The sequence below is a fragment of the Onychostruthus taczanowskii genome, unplaced genomic scaffold, assembly GCF_017590055.1.
Source record: "Onychostruthus taczanowskii isolate IOZ18803 unplaced genomic scaffold, ASM1759005v1 scaffold155, whole genome shotgun sequence".
Classification (NCBI taxonomy): domain Eukaryota; kingdom Metazoa; phylum Chordata; class Aves; order Passeriformes; family Passeridae; genus Onychostruthus; species Onychostruthus taczanowskii.
In genome coordinates, this window is record NW_024498741.1 from 677,685 (window position 1) to 697,601 (window position 19,917).

A 19,917-nucleotide genomic window follows, 5' to 3' on the forward strand; every position below is an offset into this window, starting at 1 on the left:
AGTGCTACCTGCCTGCACTTACTCTTCAGTGTAGTTTGTATTTACATCACTTATATCCAGAGCCTGGCTACAATTTTGCATGGACTTTTGCATGCTTTGTTGCTTTCACATTGGTCTCTGAGCTGAAAACCCCTTCCTGTTACCACTGCTTGCCCTTTGCCTTGCCTGTGATATGGTGATGGTAATTTCTCTTTGAATAAATACACACCTGGGCAAGCCTATGAAACACTCCTGGGGTGCATTTCATTCCTCTTCCTGTCCACTGAAATATTTACACATCAAAGGGAGTCTCCTTATCTAATGAGAGTTTGATGTTCATTAAAGCAACACACAGTCAGTAAGGAAGAGCGATGCCTTGCAGCCTGGGGTGGTCAGCAGGCATTGAGCTCCAATCCACACTGGCAGTGACAAGGGGCCTTCATCACCAGCTGCTGTCCTGAGAGGAGTACACAGGAGGGGCCCTGTTGGCCAAGAGGCTCTGCAGCAATGCACAGGCCAGGAGACCTGCTGTATCCCTTAAACATTCCCCTGGATCTGGGCCATTCTCTCTTCCAAATCAGCTGGGCTTTAGCTTTTTAAAGCACTTTAGCACCTTCTGAATCAGAGGCCAAAAGAACCCAGCTTCTAGAAAGCTGCAGGTAATGACCAAACAGTGTTTCATGGGCATCTTTGAAAAGACCAAGGAACCCACACCCTTAAAGTGAGTGCCCGTTTCCACATTCTGTCCTCTGTTCCCACTCATCACCTCCTCCACCCCAGAGACTGTAAAATAAACACCCCTCCTGCCCTGGTGCACAGTTATCATCTCCACAGGCAGCTCACACTGCACTTCATATCGGAGTGACTTACTCCAGAGGTGTTTGCATCTGCCTCCCCTCTGGCATGGCATGAGACTACTCATCAGTCTATGGACACTCTATCCCCAATGCATCCTGTGGATGTGACACTCTACCCCCAATGCACACTGTGACTGCTGCAATGGCCTGGCTTTCATGTTCTCCTGCTGATTAAGTCAGGACAGTCCCCTCTGTTCCACCAGCTACAATGGAAACAGGACTTGAAGCTGCTGCAGAACTAGGTGGGCATGATCTACAACTCATCCAGGCCAAGAGAAGTCTCAAGAATTCTTCCAGGTCAATGTCAAGCACCCACTGCACCATCCTGCCACCACAGCTACCCCAAAAAGAGTGGCAGGGTACCCTGAGCCAGCCCGCAGCACCACCAGCCCTGGCACCAGGAGCATTTCTGCCAAGAGTGCTCCGTGGGCTGCAGATGTCCATGCAAAACAGGACACCAGGGTCCATACCCACCCTTCTGGCTTCTGTCTGATGTTTCTCCTTGGAGGGGAATAACACATGAGAGGCCCAAAAGTATGACATTCCCATAGACTCACGTGGCTCTGGCCAGCCAGCCACAGCCCTCTAACCTCTCATTCCCCTTAGCCTCTCAATTAGTTCTTGCCTACGTGACAAGTTCACTCAACACCCTGAGCAATTAGAAGCCAGAAGGCATCAGCTTTGTCTCAAATGATGAGCCAGATTAATCAGCTCCAGTTGCGCTGAATTACCCAGACGGGGCTCACAGCAACAACCTCCAATTCAGCAGCAAAGCAGCCAGCATCCCGCTTTCACCCAGGATAATCAGCAAGGATGTGAAAGCCAGATGAATGACTAGGTGAGAGTGGGCTGCTGCCTGTCAGGAGCTCGAATATAAGTCAAAGCACTTTGAAATTAAATCCTCACTTTGACAGGGAACTAATGCAGAGATTTTAAAGTAGGTGTAGTAAAGTTAGACAGGCATATGTGCAGCCTAGTGCAAGTTGCCGTGCTTTGAATAAGTGTAGCTACAGGAGTTGAAAATACAAAGGGAATCTTGAATAGTTCCAAACCAGCTTGGCAAGATTTTAGAGATGGTAGCAAGAGGTTTTAGTAATGGACCTAAGTAACAACATTGTCAAGAGGAGATTTGGTGCACAGTTGTGGCTGCTTGGAATCTTGAATTTCACACCAAGCAGCCAGCTCATGTTGCTCCTGGCTTTAAATTAAGTCAATTGTGCCCATATGGATAGACAGAAGCATGGTGGATGGAGGAGAGATAGGGATCTCTACCACATCTCTTGGCCTTGGCGTGGTTAAGTCATGCTGTTAGGAGCTCTTGGGATTTCCCAAGAGTTGATTTTTCCAGAGTTGAATTTAAGCCTTCGTATTTGTTCAAGCATCACCCTCCATCTGCACTTTCTAGAGCCTGCCACCAGCCCCTGTGTCTGGCAGCTCTCCACGGGGCAACCCTTACTGAGATGCCAAGAGGGTTTGCAAACTCATCTCTGTTCCATCTCCAAATGCTGTTCTCCTGACAGAATCCCCAGAGAGATACCCCAGACAGAACCCACCCAGACCCCTCTCCTTAGCTGCAAATTTTCAAATGCACTTTGGCATTTACAGTGAATCCTCAGAAACTGGAATCTCAGAAATCACTCCAAGTCAAAGGGTCAAAGGGGTGCTTGTTGAAGAAGACAGTCTGGGCGATGGACTCAAGGCAGCGCCAGGACATCTCAGAGCTCTGCTTCTTCACAGCCACCAGGAAATTACCCCAAAAACATAAAATGCGGAAATCCCCGCCCCTCCCCTCTGCGAGGTTCCCCCGTCTCTCCCCGCACCCAGAGAACCCATCCAGAGGTGTCGCTTTGTGGGTGCAGCAGCAAGGTGGGGGACGCTGGCGGATTCCCCGCTGCCCTCCACGTCGCCGGAGAAACTCACAATGCCCTCCCGGCCGGCGGAGCCCCCGGTGCCCCCTCCGGTGCCCTCCCCGCCCCCGGCCCGCCCCGGGGGTGTCCCCGGCAGTGAGTCCCGCCCAGGGAGCGGCGGAGCCGGGGCGGCCCCCGGGGCTGCCTCCGCCCCCGGCCCGCCTCCGGCTCCTCCGCTCCATCCCGGGACGGGCCGGCCGCGCTGACAGTCGGGCTCAGCGGCCGCCGCGGGAGCATCAGCCGGGCAGCCCCCGCCGCTCCTGCCCGCGCCCACCTGCGGCGGCGGCTGCCCTGGGCGCGGGGCGGCGGGGGCGCTGCCGCCGTCGGCTCCGCGCAGTCCCACCCCGCCTGCTCTCCAGGATGAGCCCGGAGTATTCTCTGCGCTCCTTGCTGCTCATCATCCTCGCCACCTTCTCGGCCAACGCCAGCAACTGGCTGTGAGTAGCCGCGGGGCGAGAGGGGGAACACGGACACGCCGCAACTTGTTGGTAGCCCCGGGGACGCGGAGCAGGTGCCGCGGGGTTGGGCAGCACCGGGTGCGACCCCTTGCAGCGATGCTGCTCGGTCCCCGGCGGGGCATAGGGCGCCCGTCGCCATCGCGTCGGTCCTCTGTCCCCGCTGACCCTTGCGCCGTGGCGGTGGTGTTGCAGCCCTCATCCGCAGGCAGGTGGGCGGCAGGGGATGCCGACTCTCCTAAGCCGCTCAGTGGTGGTGTGTTATCGCGTCTGATGAGAATGGGGCTGGTTATCTAGCCCCTGTCCCATTTTTTGTCCTTAAGTTATGAATCCGGATCACACCGGGATCACGGGTGGAGGTCGGGGCATCGGGTCGGAGTGGGGCCTGGGTGTTGGCGAGATGCCACGCGAGGGCCGGCGGTCCGGGGGAGGATTTGGTAGAGCTGGGGCGGCCAAACGTGCTGGGCCCGGGGATCTGCAGCGAGCAGGGCTGCCCACGCCTCGGCCCCCAGTTCCCGGTAGGAGGACGGATGTCGGGGGTCTGTTGCACGGCGCAGAGGAGCCCGATGACATCGGGAACCCGCTGAACAAACACTGAAATAATGTGTAAGGTAAACAGGGGCGGAAATCGTTCTGGAAAATTCCTACGTGTTTGCCAAGGCGGTGGGACTACTTTCTGAAGAGGACACCCCTCTTTTCCCCCTTCCCGGGTCAGAGGGGATGGAGCATGACAGCACTTTCCCACCTAACTTTGAAAGAAGGCATCGGTTCTTCCTAATAAATCTACTTTGGTGGGAGAGGGTGCTTCCCCTGCTGCCCCTGTTGCCGGCTGACGGGAGCTAATTAGTTCCCGTGCACGCACCCGCTCTCCGGCTAGGAGCGTGGGCCGCCTCCATCTCACCTTCATGGATTTCTCTCGGCAGGGGCAAGTATACCACACAGGATAAGGAGTTCCCGGGGCTGTCAGCATGAAAGATCCCGAGTGTCGTGTATCCCAACACAGGTGCTCAGGTGGGCACACATCCCCTGTGCAAGGAATCCTCTCTTCATCCGGATACAGCTCCTGCCTTTACATTTTGACTCACTGGAGGCTGTGGGATGTAGGTGTTTTTTGGAGGATGCTCCCCAATGTCTGGGGAAAGTGCCAGGTCAGTGGCACTCTCCGAGTGTCCTGCCTGTGGGAAAAGGCGGCTGCCTGGGATGCGTTAGTGCTTAGTCCTTCTCCCCTCCTTCTTTGCCAGATGGAGTGACTTGTATGCCATACGTCTCTAGCAACTGGTGGGTGGATCATAGCAGTTATCAAGGTGGTCTTTTAAGCTGTCACGCTTCTGGTGAAGGTATATTGGGAACTGTGGGAGTGTTTTTCCTGCAGGAATAAAGTCCTGCCGAGCAAGCTCTGTGAAATGATGGCAGATCTCTGGAGAGGAGCAGCTTCGGCTGCCCTGGGACGGGCACAGCAGAAAGTGGGGATTTCATGAGTGAGGTCAGCAAGCTGCCCCGCACGGATGTGCAGAGGTGGGACTCCCCTCGGTCCCCGGCGCCGCACGCAGCTGGAATAGGATTTGGGAGGCGAGGCGGACTGGTGATTCGCCGCACTAGTCAGGGAGGGCTGTGTGCAGCCGTCCGTGCTGGCAGAGCAAGGGTGAGCGCGGGGGGCTCGGCAGCAAAGCGCGGAGGGCTCATTCCTGCCAACAGGGGAGGAAAAGCAGATACATTTCAGTGCGTTTCAAAGGAAGGGGGTCAGCTTTTTTTGATGTTGCAAATGTATCATGATAAAAGGATCGTCCCCCACTCAGTGCTTTTTATTCTTTGCCTTTAGGATTAAGACAATTCCCATTGTTTATCTTCTCACATCAGAAACAAAGGCTGCCGGAGGCAATAAACAGAGTTAGAAGGATCCCAGGAATTATCAGATATTCGAGGAATGAGTATGCCTCGTATGTCTTCACGTGTGTGGGCTCGGCATGCTCGGCGTTATCCCAGGGCGCTGCCAGCTTGTGCCCAGCACATGGGATGGGTCCAGCCCCACCAGGCACATAGTTCTGCACAGAAGTGTGTGCACAGAATGGCAGCGTGCAGTGAAGTTTGCTTTTCCAGAAACCTGCTGGATTAGAGATTAAACTCAGTTGTGAGCTTTTTTTTTCTCTCCCTCTAAAGCTTCTTTCGACCTGTACAGACTCGCATTCCCCCAGTGCTTTGGAGATACGCTGCTTGCAATGCTTGAGCTAAAGGTTTCTGTAAGCCTGGCTTTGTGGGGAAAGCGCTTGTTTTGGCCATGCAATGAGCTGCCCCATCCAGTGTAAAAAGGAGATGATGCAGGGATCTCTCAAAAGGATCACTCTGCTACACTGGCCATTGAGCTGGAAAGGATTTCCCAAATCTTTTCATTAAACAAACCAACCTAACTTTCTCCCTGGTTAGGAAGCAAACCTCAGGTGTTTTTTTATCAGTGTTTTGATTCTGGGGAGTTGCTGCTTGCCTTTTTGCCAATCCAGAAAGCCTCTGTTCTCCAAATCTGAAGAAATGCTCTGTTCCCACTTCTTGTGAAAGCCTCAGGCTTGCTCTTCCTTCTGCCTTTGGAGGCTCCGATTTGCCTCCTACCTCTTCAGGCAGAGGTCTGTAAATTAAATAAAGGGCTGTAGATAGAGCCTTTTACATCTTGTTGGCTGTGTGCAGGAAGGTCCCTCTGACTTCTGCTTTATCTCTGAAGGAGTCCAGGGCCATGCTTTTTACAGGGGAAGCAGATGAGTTACTTTTCAAAGCAACTTGCACTTCATAGACTCTTGAACCCACATGTGCAGTGATGTGGATGAATTTGGAAGCAAGGCCTCTTCTGCTCCAAACTCGTCCTGATGCTAAGGGTGTTTCATAGAGACTTGTAGCCAAACAAGCATCATTCCACACCTGGCACAGGAGTTGTCCAGTTGTTTAGCTAGTTAGTTAGTTAGTTATTAATTTCTTTACCTACTTTGGAGAGAAGGAAGTCCACATGAAAAAGTGAACTAGAAAGTGTGGGTTATGGATGTAAGCATCCACTAAATGCATGGAGGCACTGGGGCCCACAGCCTTGCTCTCTAGCTGTTCAGAGGGTTTGAATGATGAGAGAACAGAAGCAGAAAACATCAGATACGAAAGGGTAGGGTCCTTTAGGGGTGAGACTCCTGGTTATCAAGCTATCTGGGAATCATTACAGCCTCTCTCCATTTTCTTGTAGCTAAAACTGGCTCTGGAGGAGGCTCTCCATATGGACATGCTTGGTCTGAGATGTGGTCATGCCATTTTAGAGCAGGGTGTACCACCAGCAGTTCTGTCTACCCATTCTTTACAGGGATTTAGAATTTCCATCTGGGCTTGGAACTTGATTTAAAGGGCCAGGAGCACAGATGGGCTTTTAAAACCTAAAAAAAAAAATTAATATGAGTGCTCTGGGTAAGCTTGAAGACATTGTGAAGGTCCAAACAAGCCTGGCTAAGCAGCTGCTCTCTAACCACTTTCAAGGGCTGGTGAGGAAGGGATAAAAGGAGTTTGGATTTCCCTGGCCTCCTTTCATCAGAACATTACAAAGTGCTTTCAAATAGGGGGCCCAATTCTCTGTGCCCATCTCTTCCAGCTTAGGAGTGGGGATGTTGCAAGAGCAGCTGGAACGCTCATTTTGTTTGGGTCATTATGCAATGCAGAGGATTTGAGAGGAAGCATGCCTGGGTCCTGCATTTGCATCCTTCTGGTTTTAAACCAGGCTTTATTTTTTTCAGGTGAGTCTCCACAGCTTTGACAGGGGGGAGAGATCACTTCACCTGGAGCCTGGCATAGTTTAATTTTGTACAACATTCTTTGCATTATCATTGCAATGCTCCATCTTCCATGTGGTGAAGAACCAGTCCAGCATTTTCCCTTCAGATGCCATGCTGCCATGGCACAGATTTGAAAGGTGCTGCTAGCTCTAAAACAGAGCTGTTCCTACCAATCTCCATGCCCTTCTCCATGCTCCTGGTTTTTGTGAGGCCATTGTCAGGAAGGTTCCCTGGTCACATCTAAACTGGTCCCAGCAGCCAGGGTGGTGGGTTGCACCATTTGGGTTTGATGAGGAATTTCCTTACTTCAAGGGGTGCTGTGGGGACAAATGGCTCTCCACTTCTGGGATGCTCAGGGCTCCTTTGCATTGCTCTGGGGATCCTGTCAGATCCACAAGGTTGGTGCATGAACCTATGGAACCTCTTCCTAAGGCTGTGAGGTGGGATATTGAAACTGCTGGAAATATATTTTAATTTTTATTTATTTGTCGGTCTTGCCACTTCTGACAATACCAGCTAATTTTAGCTCAGCAATGAAAATGGACTGGTTGTGGGTTGCACCCTGCAGGTTGCACCCAGTGGTCCTGGCACTGAACTTCCAAACAAGTTTGGCTTGTCTCTGCCCTTCAGGGCTGCGTCTGCCAGGGTGTAGGAGGGCCCCATGCTCTCTAGCTCCTCAGTGGTGATGGGCATTTCTGTCCTTTCCTAAGAAAGCCTCAAGTAAAATTACACCCCTGTCTTTCACAGCAGAACCTAACTCTAGGGAGGATGGACAGGAAGGAGATAAAACCACTCTGCATGCCAGGCTGTGAAGAACTGGATAAGCTCCAAATATGACCAACAGCAAGAGGCAGGTTTCTCTTTTGCAATGGCTTGATGTGACTCCATGAATCAAAACTGGACTTTTGCACTGAAGCAAAAAAGTGTTTATGTTACTCTGCTGAGAGCTACTGTCTGCTTGATTAATTCATCCTTGTAGATGTAGAGAAATGCATTATAACCACTTTCTTAAAATTATGAAATTGCTGAGCAAACCTGGAGGTTTCTAGGAGATTCTTCTGTATTTCTTTACAAGTGCAATGACACTGGCTCTTAAAATAATTGGTGATTTTTTTCTTAAAGCTTGAAAACTTGCAGTCATCCAAGGCTGCTTGAATGGTAGACTCTGCATATTCAGTGCAGGTAACCTTTGCCTTGCCTGCCCAGGGGTGTCTGTCCCCAACACCTGTGGGTGACCTCTGCCAGCATCCTCCAGGCTCTCTTGGAGCTGTTGCCATGGGCTGTGGCACTTCACAGCCAGGAAGCTGCCTTGCAGGATCTGGCTGGCTCAGCAGAACTGGAGCCAGTATTGTGCTTTCATGAAATTACTTGGGGAAAAGTAATTGAGTCTCTTGGCCAATGGAGAGCAGCCTGGGGTCTGTTGAAAGTTGGGTGAGATCAAACTAATCCTGTAGAAGGCTTTTTTGGTCACGTATTTGCAAATTCTGATCAAAACTTAAAACTCTTCAGATTTTCTGCAATGAGGTCTAGCCTAAAGCACTTCAGAAGTTGGCCTGCACTTGCCTCCCCTTGCAATAAGGCCTAGGTGCTGTACCTGAATCCAGGAGTAGCTTTTATTGTCTTATAAAGGAAGTAAAGGAAATTTCCTACAAATTTTAAGCAGATTTCCAAAACACATGCTTTTCAGGCTCTTCCCAGCTTCCATCCTGCTCTCCCCCATTAAAAAGTGGAGATTTTGCCCCCACATGCTCAGAAAGCCAAAAAGCAGCACTGTCTCAGGACCAGGAGCTGGCCATCTCGCTGTCCACAAAGACTTGTGATGAGGAGGTAAGCCACCACCAGTGGCTGGGGCATGGGTGTTTGCGGGCTGCGCATGGTGTTAGATGCAGAGTCCAAGGGATGGGGGACAGGAAGTGTAGGCTCACCCCTGGGCTGAGGAGTGGAGGTACAGGCATAGCACTGCCTCCTCCTGGGTGACTCTCTCTGCAGCTGTTAATTGGAGGTGAATAGCAGGTGTGAAAAGCAGGTTTCAGCCAAGAGATGGTGCCCTATGACAGGAAGGACTGAGGCTGACAGCTGTATTTCTTCCAAGAAAGAGACCAGACAGGTTTTCAGGTGGTGACTTGTAAATCATAGTTTACACTTAGAAAGGCAGGATGACTAATCCCAGCAGGGGGATGCCTGGTCCCTGGGAGGACCAAGTCTGCTACAGAGCCAGCAGCTGGACAAGGGCAACCTTGCAGGTCTCCCACAAATCCTGACAGGAACATTCCCAAGTTGGCAGGCTTGAGGAACCATGGATGTGGTGGGCCCTACTAGCCTGGAACTGTTGGAACACGGAGACTGTCACTAAGCCTAATGTGGGACACCGTGAGAAATCATGGGAGCTGTATGGCCTGCACGGAGCATCATCTGGCCTGCCAGACTGAGACATCTTTTCATGGCTTCACTCACCCTGCTTGCTAGGAGAAAGCAGCAAAGATAAAACACTTATCCATATCTGCAGGATGGCTCCTTGTAAGGAGCCATAACACTGGTCAGTAACTCTCTCTGCATGGATATATCTATGGAGACAGATAGATGCATGCAAGGGATGCATGGGGTTTTTCAGTGGATTTTTCACATTACAAACAAGCCTTTAGTTCATCCCCAGAAGAAACTTGCCTGCATGAGCTGTCTCAATTCTTAGGACAATCCTAAGTGCTGATTGCTGACTGTCCCTGCACCCTCAGGAGGCACAGAAATGTGCTTGCTGACCCCTCCACAAGCAGGGGGGGGGAGTTTGCTGCCTCTCAGACAGGAGCAGAGCTGAATCATCTTCACAGTTCAAGGCTTGGACAAGCCTTTTGTGGCCTTGGCCACTCGATCTTGTGCAAAGGTTGAGTATTTGCTGAGCAGGGTGAAGCTTCTGAGCCTGATTTCAGAATATCTATTGAGTGGTTTATCAGGGATGCCACTGGCCTGGGTCTGAAGGTTATCATCTTCAGGAAAATATTCCCAAAATGAGACAATACAAAGAGTTCACACTTGAAACTCATTTGTTTCAAAAAAAGAAACACCAGAGATCTCTGCTTTCCCCAGTGTATCTTCTCTGACCTACCTCAATTGGATATTTGTCAATGACTGAAATTTCCACACCTTTCCATGGCAGGGAATCTTCTCCCCTCTCCTCCTGGCTGTATCTGCCAGGTGCTATGGCTCTTTCAAATTCTCCTTGTCATTTCACCAATATTCTTCCTCATGAAAGCGTTGTCATAGTTTTTATTTAAGCAGGGCTTTCTGACATCCCCCACCTTTCCAAAGCTCCCTGGATTTGAGATTTACTTACTTGCCATCTTGCAGAGTGCATCAGCTGCAGCTGCTTAAATTATGGGGCTTCAATCCTGATTTCAGTACTTCAGATGGGAAAAAAGCTTTTGGTCAGTTTTCTCCTAAATCAAGGACTCTTAAAAGGTAGTCTGTTGTGCAAGTGACTTGCCTGGATTTAAAGGCAGGAGAAAAGAAATAAATAAGGCCATGTGAAGCAAGAAGACAGAACTTAAACAAATGGTGTGGGCAGCAGCTCTCCTCTTGAAACATTCTTTGCCCAGTCTTCGGAAAGGAAGAAACCATGCCATTGTTTGGATTTGTTTTCCACAAACAGGGCTGTTTTGAGGCTGCATGTGAGACTTAAATTATAATCTAGACCTCTGCATAGCAATTGAGATGTGATGTCATGATGGAGGATCTGCATTGAGGCTTTGTAGAGGGCAGGAGCTGTTTATTGCATTCCTCCTGCTGTGCCTGTCTAGCTCTCTGTGCAGGTAGACAAAGGGTTTGCTTGCAGATTTTACCACTTCAGCCCAGGGAAACAAAGTTTGGAGCAAAGTTCTTGTTAATGACCAGACAAAGTGCTAGAGTCAGGTTTCCATGGGAACCATGGGATGCTGCAGATGTGTTTGGTTCCTGACAACCTTGATGCTCCACTGCCCTGAGAAACATGAGATGGAAGCACCTCTGAGTGCTAACGAGGGCAGAGTGTGTTTCCCAGCTCTTACCTAACTCTTCATCTGTCCAGAGAGGGGAAGGGGATAAGATATTCCTACCTGGTGTTCCTGAGTGTGGTGTGATGAGATGCCATGTGAGAGCCTCAAAGCTGAGGTCCTTTGGCAAAGGCACTTCCTTAAATCCTTGCCTCAGCCTCTGGATCCTGAACCAGGGATCAGGATGGGAGCTTCCTCCCCCATCAAAAACCTTGTCTTTTGGAAAGCAGTGATAGTTCTCCTGGATGAGTAACAAACTAGTAGCATGATGGGGCCACAGCATTTTAGGCACAGTTGCCTCCATCTCCACAGAGGGGCTGGCAAACGTAGGCCAAGGAGGGGTGATAGGATACAGGACCTGTCAAGGGGGAGAGAGGCCAGAGCACTGTTCTGGATAGTTTCATCTTATTTGTCTGCATTGCAAAACAAATCACCAGACCTGTTCTTGGAGAGCTGTACCTATCTTTGAAGCATCCTTGGCCTTTGTTTTGTAGTCCTAAATATCATTAAATATGAGTTGGGAAGGCACCTTATCAGGTGCATCTCCTTGGAAAAGCTTGAAAGGCTTTTGTCACACTTTCCTTTATGTGTGCTTTGAATCTCAAGCTGGAAAATATATTAGAAAAGGAGATGATGCCCCATCCTGAGCAGAGCTGATAATAATTTGGGTGCTACACTGTGTCACAGAACTCTTCCACCAGTGTGTCTGCACTCAAAGCAGGCACTGATTCATCTGTAGGACCAGTCTCACAGCTTTGAAGGAGCTGCTTGCCTGGCATGATAAATGCCAGGCAGAGGGGAAAGCCAAATCAGCACAAGGGGTTGGTGCTGGAGATAGATTCTGATTTTCTTGGCTTCCAGGCTCAAAGCTGATCAATAACCCATATTGTCTTGAGCTGAATCTTACCACTCTGCTGTGTGTCATCTTCCCCTTGCCCAAACTAGAATGATGGCTGGACTTGGGAGGAGACAGCTGTTACAAACACCCTGTGTGTGCTCAGCATTCAACATCCTCAAAGTTTCCAGAGGTGGTTTGGTGCCTTCACCCCAGGTCAGCCAAGTGCAACAATATGTGAGAACAGCAGTTGTTGCACTCCATGTCTGGGACTGCACTGCAGGGCTGGGGACACCCATTGCGTGGTGTGCGGGCCAGCAGAAACGTGACAGTCCCGACTTTGGCCACAGTGGGTTTTTCAAGGCACCTGTGTGCATCAGGTCCTGTCTTCTGCAAACAGTGTTGTCCCCTTGGAGGAGCAGGAAGCCTTGGGCAAAGATGATTTGCTGGTATAAAGGCTTTAACAGCACTTGGCTCTGAAACCCCAGCAGTCTGCCTCTTCCCACTGTCAGAGAAGCATTGCTTCCATGATCACACAGAGGGAAAACTGAATACTTTTGACATCTCGCCATGAAGACTCCCCATGGACACCATGAGCCAAGACAGCTTTCTCCCTGGCTCCCACAGCTCCCTCCCCCCCCCACCCCCCCAGTTGTGAGCATAAAACCAAGCTGGTGAATAATTCTGCTGATGCACAGAAGAGAAAATCTTGTTCTCTCCTCCTGGGGCAGACTGGCAGGGTTAATGGGAGGAAGAGGCTGTGACAACTTGATTTTGTGGCTGAAGTCAGCAGATCTGGCTCCTGGGACACATGGGAACAGGCAGGGAGTAGGAGCCACTTTTGCACAGTCACTTCTCGGAGACAAGCAGTGCTTCAAAAGAAAAATCCTTTGCAGGATGTTGCAACTTGGGAGGAGGAGTTAAAAAAACACACAAACCAAAAAACCCACAAGTTCTGTAGGGCTGGGAAATGCAGAGTCAAGGAATGAAGTTTCCAAAAAGCTCAGTACTTGCAGCTCTTGGTGCAGACAAGGCAGCAATGTGAGACAATGCTGGCAATTCCCAAGGACACTAAAGCTCATTGTGGTTAGTGGACGGGTGCAAGTGTGAGTTACACCTGTCCTGTGCAGGGGCCCCTCCATGTCTACAGCAGTCAGGGCTCCACTATGGCAGGGTCATCTGAAGTGGCTACCAGCAGCCACAGGAAGGAGGGAGCCTCATATATACACCTGCCAACACAGTCACTAATAGTTGTAGAGGATATTGGATTATCACACAGCCTCATTGGAAAATCTAACTGGATCTATCTTAAGCTCCTTCTGTGTTCCAGAGGTTGGGGCAGGAGGATGAAACTGGGAAATGGGCAAGCATGGACACCATGCCCACAACACAACAAGGGGTGGGAGGTTGAGTTACTGGGATGTGCAGCAGGGATCATCATGTCCACACACTGGACAAAGAAATGCTGAGAGCTTTTGAGGTGCTTGCTCTTCAAGGTGTTTGCTCCCTCATTTTTCTAATACTGACACCCAAGAGCAGCTCTGTGACTTTTACTGCTGAGGATGATGCTATGGAAAGCAGAACACATGGTCGCCTCCACACAGGGCCAGTCTTTTCCACATCAGCAAAGACAGACCTCATGGCCCTATTCACAAGCTGGACTGGTGGAGGAAGTGCCCAGCCTGTGCAATTTTGCCCTGGCAGGCTCCTGATTCTGCTTCCCTGCTTCAAACCCTGCTTGAATCCCAAGTGACAGGAAACCTGGCAGCTCCCAGAGGCCATCCCTGCCTGCTGGGGTCTGGGGCAGCTAAAAGCAGCCTCCAGGAGGGAAGTGGTTTGGGGGGCAATGTTTGCCAGTTATGAGCACACAGCCACGCTGTGGGAGCACTGTGGCAGATGGAGCTGGCAGCCAAGTGCCTGTCCTGCTTGTTTTGGCTGACTTCGGAGACCTCTGGCTTTTCCTAGTAGCACTTGGATATGCCGATACTCGGGAGACCTGACCAGGCACATTCAGACAGTGCTGAAAATATCTTCCTTGCAGGCAACAGAGGAAAAGGGGAGCCAACAGCTGGACTCCCCAAGAGAAAGGAACTAGGCTGCAGAGGGATGGTTGTTTTGCTTGGGCTTGTTCTCTGTCAGCCAGAAATGTATCATGCAGAGCCGCTGCTGTGGTACATTTAAAGGTGACCCCAGATGGGCAGCAGGTCTCAGCTATGGAGGGGGTAAGAGGTTCAGTCTCCTTGTCTTCTAGAAGGCTAAACGTGGGTCCCAGCTGAATATGGGCTCCCCCAGGCCTTGCCTCTTAACCTGTTGTGCTGGTGTCATGGCAGGTACCTGGCAAAGCTGTCTTCAGTGGGGAGCATCTCTGAGGAGGAGACCTGCGAGAAGCTGAAGGGCTTGATCCAGCGCCAGGTGCAGATGTGCAAGAGGAACCTGGAGGTGATGGACTCGGTGCGACGCGGAGCCCAGCTGGCCATTGAGGAGTGCCAGTACCAATTCCGCAACCGCCGCTGGAACTGCTCCACGCTGGACACCCTGCCTGTCTTTGGCAAGGTGGTGACGCAAGGTGAGCTGGAAGGACGTGTGGTGCTGCTGGGGGAATGGCTATAATAGCAGTCTGGTGGGCTGCAGGTGGGATTTTGCCTGCTTTCCCCTGAACCGGTGGCTGGGGAAGGTCAGGAATGGCCTACCCAGTGATGGATCATGGGGTGGACGGGTCCCTGTGCACTTCAGCGGGGGTCTACTCAGTATGTTTGGTACAGCATATTCAGACTCCTGCTGATCCTCAGCTCTTCTGAACCTTTTCCACACCCATTGACAAGGACATGCCAAGTTTGAACAAAGGTCCTAAAGTCACCCTGGTCTCATCTCTTCCCCACCAAGCCCAGGAGCTCCACTCCATAAAGCCATGAGTGCATTTACTCAGTCTCTTTTCTGGGCAGTGATGAAGCAGTGGCTGCTGCCAGGCTGGCACATGGCCACTCTTGAGCAGAGCATCAATGGGGGCACCGTTAGGAGGATGTCTCAGTGCCGCCTGGCATGGGAAGAACATGTGTCAGTATCCTCCCCTGCCACCAGCCTTCAGGGCTGGATATGGCTAGGGCAGCCCCCAGCCCCTCTGATCCCAGCTGCACCCTGACTTTCCAGAAGCACAGGACTGTAATCAAACCAGAGAACTGGAGTGAGGATACAGCGGGGAAAACCCCTCTGCAACCCCTTAAGATCACTGAAGCATCCCTTGTCTCCCCTCAGATGCTATCTCTGAGGTACTATCTCACCTCCCATCCCAGGACCCCTAGATCAAAGCATCCCCCTGGCTCCTTATTTGACTTTCCTCCCCTCAATGCAGGGATGAAGATCTCTTCTTGTGAAGGTTCAGGGACTGGAAATACCAGAAATACCAGAAACTAAAAGTCGTCTCTTTTTAGGCAGCCACAGCACAAACCGACCAACATGATCCTACTATTAACCTCGATTAACTTGGAGGCAGTTCAGTCCCACACTGGCTGGGTCCTCCCCAGCCACTGCCAGCTGGGCCACCAAAGTCTGGGATGCGACCACCAAAGTAGCTGCTCTTGACTGGCAAGCTGAGTGATGCCTGCTCACAAGCCATTGCCCCTCTGTACCAAACATGGGACCACCCCAAATACCAGCCCTCCTTGCTCAGAAATGCAGGGTTTGTGCCCTCAACCAGCCTCGGAAGATAGTGGGGATTGTGTGTTGCTAAAGCTGATCCCTGCTCCTGCCACTTTGTGTGTTCATGCCCAGGGATGCGCCCAACTTGCAAAACAAGCTTTTCTCAACCATGTGGCACCACATAGGTAGACACAAAAGCTGGGACTGCACTGCACCCTGGACACTAGTGGGGTTGTGTGAGGTGCTTTGGCAGCAGAAGAGGGTTTTGCAGGGTAGTTTGGGAGGCATTGTGAGCTACACGACCCTGTGAAAGACGATGGCAAGGATGTGCAGCTGCAGGGAATGCTCCTGGATGTGGAAAGCAGACAGCTGTTTTGGATGCAGGAAAGATTTCACGGCAGAGCTGCCTTGTAAGCACAAGGTTAGACAGTCTTCCATATAAGCTCTGGAGAGCTCTGCCCACATTGGCAGTGCAGCCTCTGTCTCTCCTACTGCCAAGTTTTATCATTCTCCCATCATTCATGTTTTTAACATTGTGGGGCAGTTCCCAGCTTCTTCACTTTTGCAAAAATGGGCCCTCACTTCTGCAAAATATCTCCCAGCACCCAGGGGTCTCTGATGAGTCAGGTCCAGGCTTGGCACTAAGCAAACAGCATCCCTGGGGGTGGGGACAATGAGGGTCCTGCATATGCTGCCTCTATTTTAGGAGGAAGTGACAGAGCAAAGGGTTTAGCCCGATAGCTCTGTGTAGCATGTTTTGCCAAGAGCTGTCTTTCAGACCAGCTTTTCAGGGGAGTTTATGTGCCATACCAGAGTTAAGAGCGGAGAGGAGAAGAGACACATGTGGCAGTCTACCAAGAGCCTTTGGCCACCGGGCTGCATTACCTCCAGAATTCCCACTCGTGTTGCCTCAGACTTTCTGCAACCTTTCCCACCATGGTTTGTGCCATTGCAGGGACACGAGAGGCAGCGTTCGTCTATGCCATCTCTTCAGCAGGGGTGGCCTTCGCTGTGACCCGCGCCTGCAGCAGTGGCGAGCTGGACAAGTGTGGATGTGACCGCACAGTGCAAGGGGGCAGCCCACAGGGTGAGTGTCTGAACAGGGAACAGCTGCAGCTGCATGGGGACGCAAAGTAGCCAAAATATCTGCAATTCAAACCCACTCTCTGGAGCCATCCAGAAAAGAGGGAAAAGTTTAAAAAAACCAAAATGCTGGTTAGTCCATGTGACTGCCTCAAAAAGACACCTGGGTGCATCACCCACTGGACTGAAAACATCTTGTCCCAGGACCACACTCCCTAGCTTCCCGTGTTCCCATGTGGCGCAGACTAGTAGGTAGCAAGACAGAGAGAGGGCAGGCCAGCTGGATTTTAGGGAAAGCAGGGCTGGAGAGTTCAAGCACTACAGGGTGGCAGTACCTGTCTCATCTGTGCTCTCTGCCTCAGGTTTCCAGTGGTCGGGCTGCTCCGATAACATCGCCTACGGTGTGGCCTTCTCGCAGTCCTTCATCGACATCCGTGAGAGGAGCAAAGGGGCCTCTTCCAACAGAGCATTAATGAACCTCCACAACAACGAGGCAGGGAGGAAGGTAATGGCAAGGAGAAAACCTAGGCAGCTGGCACCACTCTGCAGCATCCCAGCCAGGCTTTGCAGCCATGGCTTGAGCCATTTGGGCTTCTTTTAATCCCATACCCACACAGCAGTGTTTTCTGCACAGCCCTCCCAGGCCCTATCCATTGCACCCTGCCTGCTATGTCCATCCTGCACTGATCACCCCATCTTGTTCCTTGTGTCTGTTCCTCCAGGCAATCCTGAACAACATGCGGGTGGAATGCAAGTGTCATGGTGTGTCAGGCTCATGCGAGTTCAAGACATGCTGGAAAGCCATGCCCCCCTTCCGCAAAGTGGGCAACGTCCTGAAGGAGAAATTTGATGGTGCCACAGAGGTCGAACAGAGCGAGATTGGATCCACCAAAGTGCTGGTGCCCAAAAACTCCCAGTTCAAGCCACACACAGACGAGGACCTCGTCTACCTAGACTCCAGTCCTGACTTCTGTGACCATGACCTCAAGAATGGCGTCCTGGGCACCAGTGGGCGACAGTGCAACAAGACCTCCAAGGCCATCGATGGCTGCGAGCTGATGTGTTGCGGCCGTGGCTTTCACACGGACGAAGTGGAGGTTGTGGAAAGGTGCAGCTGCAAATTCCACTGGTGCTGCTCCGTCAAGTGCAAACCCTGCCATCGGGTGGTGGAGATCCACACATGCCGGTGATGCATGGGGGAGCGCGCCCACCTGTATCCTCTTTAACTGACCCTGCTTCTCCCTTGCCCCACAGCCAGGACTGAGGAAGTGACAATGATACTGCTGGGAGAGCACAGCTCTTTACAGAGACAGAACCACAGAGAAAAACAGATTTTAAAGAAAAAAGTATTTAAAGTTTAAAAAACCTGATCCCTGTTGGCTTTTTTATTTTGTTTTGTCTGCTTTGCTGTATGTATTGCTGAAGCCAGAGCCCCTTGGTGTCCTGTGCTGGCAGACATGTTTGCTCTCTGGCTGTCTGGGAACCTGTGTGATGCCAGCTCTGTCGGATGGGCTCCTCCTGCTTTTGGAGTGCTGCAGACAAGAAGTGTTTAAGGCAAGGGTAGTACAGCATTTGAAATCTTCTATTGTAGGTATTTTTGTTTGTTTAAAGGCACGTGCTGAGCATCCTGGAGCACCACTGGCCTGGCTAAGCCTCAGGAAGGGAAAGAGCACAGCCAGCCTGTGCAGCCAGGTGCATGGCAAGGGACAGGCAGGTGGTGACAGGGTGGCACTGTTCTCCAAGAGTTGAGTTCCATGTGGAGCCCATCCAGGGTGATCAGTTCATGAGGGCAATGTGAGACACTCCTGAACCTCCTTGTTGTGGGATGCTCGAAGGCCTCCTGAGAATGGATGGATTTTGGAGCAGCTCCAGGGACTGCTCTGATTTACAGAAGCTCCTCAGTGCTGCCTAGGGCTATTGGAGGACACAATGGTCCCACCATGCTCCCTCTCCCCCAACTCTTCTCCAGTACCTGGTTCCACTGGAGACAATGAAGGGCAGTGATACCTGCAATCCACTGACACTTAATGGAGCTGAGAGCTGATAGGAGAAAACCCAAGTTGATTTCTTCTCCTCTGAATCATAATTGCCCACACCTCGCAGGCGTCCCACAACAGGTCTCCTCTTTCTCTTCCATGTGCCTGTTCTCCTCACTCAGGAAGACACTGGGGGACAGTCCCTATCCTGATGAAGGCTGAGAAAAGCAAAAGTATAAAGTAGAGCAGTTGGGGGTGGAGGAATGCTGGTGCTCTGCCACTATCACTGTGTCACCCTTAGGAAGCATCAAGAGAAGGACTCAGCCAGAGGAATGCTGCCATGTGTGCCCTGAAATCACAGAGATTTAGTGCAACAGGGCCCCAGCTGTCCCGTCCTGCTCCCTGGGACACTACATGAGGACAAGGCACTGTCCTGCCTGCTCTGGCTTCCCTCTGCCTAGGAGTGGGTTAGTGCAGAGTCCTTGCTGTTGGGCTGCAATACAAAATATTTGGAGAACTAATAAGCAGAGGGGCACTGTGAGGGAAGGTGTAAAGTGAACCAGTTCCTCTTCCCTCACCCAGTGGTCTATGAGTCAAGAAGTAAAAGGGAAGCAGAGAAAAACCTCAAAATGACACCTCAAGACAACAGGTGAGGCTCAGCATTGCCAAGCCCTCCTGTGTAGGAGGGAGCTCCCTGCATGGTCCAGGAAAGCCCAGGGTGGCCATCACCCTCCCAGCTGAAGGAGGGAGTCCCTGCAAAATCTGCAGTCTTCTTGTTCTTCCTTGAGAGGGAAAAGGTTGGAAGAATGCACAGGCATATGTGAAATCCCATCTGTGTCATGGCAGCAATGGGCTGGGGGAGAGCCTGTGGTCACTGGAAGGCCTCCAGACACCATCTGCTGACAACTGACTTGAAGCAGTGCAGGATGAGGGAGGTTTGCATTAGAGCAAACCCCAGCTGCCTCTCTCCTGCCTGCTCAGCACCAATTCCAATAAACCTCCAGCAAAATGTGCCAGATGGTGGGGAGGGATACCCTAGGTGGGTCCTGAGGTGGAGCACCGTGGGTGGGTCCATTTCAGTGCAAACCAGAGATCTCCTCACCAGAGCAAGGTCTGCCTCTCTCAGTTGGCTCAGTTGGCCAAGAGTACAGCATTAAATCCCTGCAGAGGGGGAAGGGGTGGGGGAATCTAAGCTTTGCCTCCCATGGTTCCATCTCATCAGCCCTCCAAGGCTGCAAATCCTCAAATACCTTAGAGACAGTTCTTCCCTTTCCAGCTCATGCAGAGGAGGTCACAGACCTCAGGCCATTGACCAAGTCTTCTGCTCCTTGTCCATCTAGGATGAGGGCCAAAGCTGAACAAGATAATTCAAATCA

The 19,917-nt window shown here is 51.4% G+C and overlaps 1 protein-coding gene across 2 annotated transcripts; it reads left to right on the forward strand.

Moving 5' to 3' along the window:
- Window positions 1-2,946: 2,946 nt before the first annotated feature.
- On the forward strand, window positions 2,947-17,926 carry WNT4 (Wnt family member 4). Of its 2 annotated transcripts, none has more exons than XM_041399108.1 (5): window positions 2,947-3,180; window positions 14,177-14,412; window positions 16,438-16,569; window positions 16,928-17,070; window positions 17,288-17,926. In XM_041399108.1, exons 1-5 carry the CDS (start codon window positions 3,104-3,106, stop codon window positions 17,753-17,755), a joined length of 1,056 nt encoding a protein of 351 aa, XP_041255042.1. In that variant the 5' UTR covers window positions 2,947-3,103; the 3' UTR covers window positions 17,756-17,926. The 2 variants fall into 2 exon arrangements, with proteins under 2 accessions (XP_041255042.1, XP_041255043.1); XM_041399109.1 differs by lacking the exon at window positions 2,947-3,180 and adding an exon at window positions 5,107-5,250.
- Window positions 17,927-19,917: the final 1,991 nt, after the last annotated feature.

Coding starts and splice junctions, on each gene's coding strand:
- WNT4 (XM_041399109.1), top strand. CDS start 5,123: ATGAGTATGCCTCGTATGTCTTCACGTGTGTGGGCTCGGCATGCTCGG. Junction 5,251..14,176: donor GCACATAGTTCTGCACAGAA/GTGTGTGCACAG, acceptor GTGTCATGGCAG/GTACCTGGCAAAGCTGTCTT. Junction 16,570..16,927: donor GCAAGGGGGCAGCCCACAGG/GTGAGTGTCTGA, acceptor TCTCTGCCTCAG/GTTTCCAGTGGTCGGGCTGC.